This window comes from Buceros rhinoceros, unplaced genomic scaffold, assembly GCF_000710305.1.
Source record: "Buceros rhinoceros silvestris isolate BGI_N320 unplaced genomic scaffold, ASM71030v1 scaffold9819, whole genome shotgun sequence".
NCBI lineage: Eukaryota > Metazoa > Chordata > Aves > Bucerotiformes > Bucerotidae > Buceros > Buceros rhinoceros.
The window spans coordinates 59,235-65,006 of record NW_010432272.1 but is presented as its reverse complement, the minus strand read 5'-3'; the positions used below and the strand labels follow the sequence as shown (position 1 = coordinate 65,006).

General features: G+C 40.0%; 1 protein-coding gene across 1 annotated transcript in view; it reads left to right on the top strand.

Moving 5' to 3' along the window:
* SLC2A13 (solute carrier family 2 (facilitated glucose transporter), member 13) overlaps window positions 1-5,772 on the top strand; it is a gene marked incomplete at its 5' end in the record, with an annotated part of 79,982 nt that overhangs the window by 36,371 nt on the left and 37,839 nt on the right. The window contains 2 exons of the mRNA XM_010143720.1: window positions 384-547; window positions 5,533-5,653. Of these exons, the coding sequence (XP_010142022.1) occupies window positions 384-547; window positions 5,533-5,653 (285 nt within the window). The remainder of the gene's footprint in view (window positions 1-383; window positions 548-5,532; window positions 5,654-5,772) is intronic.

Below are 5,772 nucleotides of genomic sequence, written 5' to 3'. Positions count from 1 at the left end.
CTTTCCCTAGATGGTACCCAGAGTGCTAAAACCCATATGTTTTGGCAGAAAAAAAGATAGAGCACAAAGCAACAGCTGGATTTGAAAGCCAGATTAATTTAAATTAAAAATGCAAACCCCATTTCTAGCAGAATACGATTCAATACCGTTGAAAATATAATCAGCCAAGAGAATGGCAATTGGTCCCTTGATGTCCTCCAGTCAAAACTTTAGTCAAGCACAAGTTAAGCCTCGGTTAAGCCTTATTTCCCAGGGTAATTGTGGCTGCATTATGCAGGAGGTCACACTTGCTGTTTGTTATGATCTTTTTAGATTTCAAATCAGAAGAATAACATGAGCCAAACTGAAATCAGCAGTGTTTGTGTCTGTCCCTCTGCTCACAGGTACTACAGTGCTACCATTTTGCAGATGTCAGGAGTTGAAGATGACAGGCTTGCAATCTGGCTGGCTGCACTGACAGCGTTTATAAACTTCATTTTTACTCTGGTGGGAGTGTGGCTCGTGGAAAGAATGGGTCGCCGGAAACTTACAGTTGGTAGCTTAACAGGTGAGTGTTTGATTTGTGTATTTTATTTTCCTCATAAGTATTAATAAAATGAAAGTAAAATTTCAAGTGCTAATTTTTTCAGAGTAGTCCTCTTTAAAATAAAAGTGTTCTTCTCATATTTTCCCTGAAATCATGCAGTTTTCCAAGACTAGTAGTATAGAGAAGAGCAACAAAGCTGGTGAAGGGTTTAGAGAACCTGTCTTATGAGGAGCGGCTGAGGGAGCTGGAGCTGTTTAGTCTGGAGAAGGGGAGGCTCAGGAGAGACCTTATCACTCTCTACAACTACCTGACAGGAGGTCATAGGGAGGTGGGGGTCAGTCTCTTCTCCGGTGTTATGAATGACAGGACAAGAGAGAATGGCCTGAAGTTGCATCAGGGGAAATTTAAGCTGGACATGAAGAAAAATTTCTTTACGCAGAGGGTCATTAAGCATTGGAACAGGCTGCCCAGGGAAGCGGTGGAGTCCCCATCCCTGGAGGTGTTTAAAAGACATGTATATGTGATACTGAGGGACATACTTTAGGGACCCTGACAGTGCAGGGTGAACGGTTGGACTCAATGATCTTGAAGGTCTCTTCCAACCAGATGATTCTGTGATTTGGAGTCAAGAAACCTGAAATATTTTTTATGATCCGAGTTTAGAAATGTGGTCATGACAGAGGAGATTGGAAAAGCATGTTCTTCACATCTTAAAATAAATGAACAAAAATCTCAAAATGCTACTTTTATCAGAGCCTACCTCCAGCTTAGTTAAAATACATCTCCCCTGTAGTTCTTCTATGCCACCAGCCAGTGCCAGGTCTTTCAGAGGGGAAAGATCCCGTTCTATACCATTCCCTATGCTCAATACCTTATTTCCCCTGTGGTACTTGTGTGTTTTCTTGTCTTTCTGTGAGGTGGATCTCTTCTGGCACTGCACTGGTACTTCTGGTTCTTGGGTGCTGCCTCTCCTTTATTGAAATGGGTTATTGATATATGTATATATGTATTTATCTGCTTGTCTCCAATAACCTCATATGTCTGGCCAGCCCCTCAGGAGTTTACTGCTTACCTGGACGCAGCTGTATAGGTGTAATTCCAATGTCAACTTTTCTTGCAGTCACAGAACTCTTTGCTTTTTGGGTCTCGTTAACGTATTTGAAGTAGATATGAATGTCTCTTACAAACCATATTAGTCATAGAAGAGTGAAGGATATAGAAATAAGGCACAGAATTAACAAAGGGACATAATGCAGTTAAGGGTTATTTGTTTACAGTTTTTTGACACAAGGTAATTGGTAAAAACGGTCTTTCTTCTGTGCTCGGTTGCTGGCTGTCAGTTGACCCGTGGCGCGTTGCTTGCTGTGTTCTTTATCATACAGTCCCTCCTTAAGGAAAATAATAAAAAAATGACAGTAGTGAAATCATATGTCATCTCTCTGTACTATTCAGAATTTTTTTATACAATGATTGACACTTTAATTTAGGTAGTGGTGGATATGATGTGTTTTCCTTAGCAAGAGGGCTGTTCGATAAAACCATAATTACTAACTCTGCTAATGGATTTATTTTCCATGATGAGTTTTCTCATGGGGTAAACTTATAATTTACTGCTCTACTCTGGTTTTTGTTTCTAAGGACGCAGTCTTTCACACTGAGTTATTACCGAGTGCTTCTCTGGTCTTTGGAGAAGCTAGGTATGCCCCGGCTGCCATTACATAAAATAAAGACAAAACTAATACCTTTGCCTGCTGCTGCAGAGGTGTCGGTTATGGGTTTTTTTTGGTTTGTTTTTTTTTTTTTCTTGTAAAGGTTAATTGATTTGATGTTTGTTTGGTGACAACCTACGAGAATAATCAGTAGAGAGATAGTAACATAAATATTTTGATCAAAAGACAACATACTGTAATTTAATTTTGTAAACTCATGCAGATTTTCCTGCTTTCTGAAAACATTTGGGAACGAGCAATTTTACATTTAATTTAATGTATCTTTATAATTTTCAAAAATAAGTAACTTTTGAAAAATTGAGCCTCTCAGATCCAGAAGTATTAGGAAAATAATACTAAACTGCTTCTGCCTCCACCCCCCCAAAAAAATCATACCTTTCTTAGTTCTCATTACTGCTATTAGAGGTTCCTCTTAACTTCCCATTCATTTTATATCTTGACATCACTACTTCATCTTCTGCTCTTTTTCTTCAGTTAATTTCTTTCTTCAAAGCTGCTAATTGGAAAACATTCAGAAGTTTTGACAAGTGCAGCATCCAGTATCTGTTTTTATTTATGTTTTACTTTTTTCCCTTCAGAAATTGTCATTGTGAAAGCATGGTGGTACTTGGCCATTAGACAACTTGTATGTCTTTTTGTAACAGGATCTAAAGTATCTTGAGGATATTTCCTTTTTTTTTTTTATCTCAGCTAATGATGTACTGTAATTGTATGGGTTTGTTCATCACAGACAAATTTCCCATGGAATGAAAATACATAATAAACTTCATTTTCCAAGTTTACATAGTCAGTACTTTTCCAAAGAAATAAGACATTTGCAGAAGTGCTGGAAGCGAGTGTTAGTGTATTTGGATAACTTAAGAGACAGACAAAGCATATTTAGAATGAATATAAATCAGATTATAGACCCTGTCTAAAGATGTTTGCTGTCTGGTTTATGGCATTTTGAAAGTACAGTAAATCTAGTGCAATATCCACCCTGCCAAGAAAACTGGGATTATTAGTGTACCCAATAGCCATAGCAGTACAAAGCCAAGTATCATCACAGCTTGGCTTTGTGAATGAAGATCTGGGAAGGGCTTTTCCCACGCTCACTGCAAGCGATGAGTGCACCCTTCAGGCCTGCGTGGTGGATTTTTTAGGTGAGGTGCAGCGTGCGCGGAACTGGCTCCACCCTTTACACCTGAGGTTCATCTGCCAGGGCCTAGCGAGCTTGGATGGTGACAGCGAAGTCCTCGGGTCGTAGGTTTGGTTTGAGTATCCTTCTCTGAGATGGATGCCTTACAAGGCTAAACGAGCTCCATCTGCCCGGGTTTGGAGTCAGAGCTGTCCTTCTCCTAGGATGGTTGCCTGAAGGCTAGTGAGCCCATCCTGCCCATGGACACGCTTTGTCTGACCCTTCAGCTGAGACCTGTCTGGCTTGGGAGACCCCACCGGAGGCAACTGCCACCACCAGCACAGCTCTCAACCTCACAAGGGCACGCAAGCTCCTTCCCCACGGCAAGGGGGTGCCCGTGAAAGAGTCGCTGCTCTACCTCCGGACATCACAGACCCGGGCACGGGGCAGCCGGGGCCTGCCAAGAACGGGAGTCCTGGAGGGTAAAGCCAAGTATAGAATAAATTGCAATCGCATTTTATGGTGGGTAGGTGCTTTCTCCACACACAGTTTGTGATTGAGTTTAAGCTCTTAGTTGCCTCGACTCAGGAGAATGTGTGGTCCAGTTGTGCTTAACTGTGTTACACAGTTCGTGCACGTTCATGCCTGCTGCTGCACAGACATATTCATGGATAATTTTATTACACAGACCTTGGTGCTTAAGATATTATTTATATCTCAGAAAAAGTTTTTCACCTACTTGATGATTTTGCCTGCTAGGAAACTCTTGCTTTTCTCTTTAAAAATGCTGTCAACCCCACCCCTGAAAGTGCCAAAACATCCCCTCTGCCCAGAAAAAAAACAAAAAACCCAAAACAAAAACCCAAACCAACCAACCAAAACCAAAATAGAAACCAGATAATGTGTAATTTCTTTTAAGATTACCAGAGTAACATGTTAAGGTTTTTAATGTATGGGCATTTCTAAATGTTTACATGGATGGATTTCTGTGAATATTACTTACATGTCTCTGACATACAGAGCAAAGGGATGATGATGAGTACTTGGAATTGTATACAGTATCCCTCATTTGCCCTCAATCATTAAGCTATATCACTGTGTGCTTCTTGATGTATGCTGCCTTCCAACCAGGATGTGCTTCAGTGGTTTGTGAGTCTGGTTTTGTAGGGTAAGGATAATGTTACTAGAACATTAGTTACTAACTCACAAATAACGTTATTATTAGGTTTGTATTTTTAGATCAGGCCTTACAATGTTATACGTGACCTCCCCAATAAACCATGACACAAACAGTGAGTATACAAAGAGGTGTACAGGATGTTTTATATAACAGAGAACTCAATGCCTCATCGAGTAGCAGATGTAAAGGTTTTTAAGTCTGAGTCTGAGGTAGCTGCAGTAGTATCGTGAGTAGTGAAGTACATAAGTTTTCATTAACATGATACAGCATACTCCGTGTGTGTGACAAATAAGGTAGGGAAACTATGTTCTAGTAATGGCCTGTTGACAAAGTAGGAACATTTTTTGCCATCTTCCCTCTCATCATTTTGCCCAGCTCGTGCACAAGGAATTTGCTGGGGAGGATGCGAGCAAATAGGTGGAAGGGGGCTTTATCCTAATAGATGTTATATGTGCTCTTTGAAACAAGATCAAAAATTGCAGTTGAGCATCTTGGTAGTGGTTTTATGAAAAGTCAAATTTCTCTCGTTTCATACAGCAAAGTAGAGGCAATGAAAAAGCTGATGCTGTTCCCTGTTTTACAGGAAAGCCTGCAAGTCTGGGTTGGGGGAGTGGGAAGAAGTGGGAGTGGGAAGAAGTGTAGTGATTTCAAAGTTGCTATTTAATCTTATCTTTACAATGTCATTTTCAACACCAAAAATACATTAGTTCGTTTGTGCAGTTTTCAATTCCACATAGTAAAAAAAAAAAAACCTCTCAACCTATTAATTTAATATCTAGGCATGAAACTGATGCTCCTGATTTTAACATCTAACCTAATTCAATATATGGATGTAGCAAAGGGTATTTTTCTTAGGTTCATCACAACTCCTTAGCGAATGCTGTGTGCTTTGCTTTCCCAATCAGAGTTCAGTTCAATGGAGAATTATTTCATGTCCTTTGGAGAAAAGTATCACATTGTTCTCTATCTGTATTTTTAGGTACCGCTGTAGCACTCATTATCCTAGCTTCGGGATTTTTGCTATCAGCTCAGGTCTCGCCAAGAATCACACTTAATCCACCAGATCCTTCACATCAAAACTCTACCTGCACAAAATACAGGTGAGATTTCATGATCATTCATCCAATCTTAGAGATTGTTTCCAGTTAATTGAGTTTTACAACATAGTGTAACAGACAATTATTCACAAAGTCTAGTACAAGGAACCTGACTAGATACC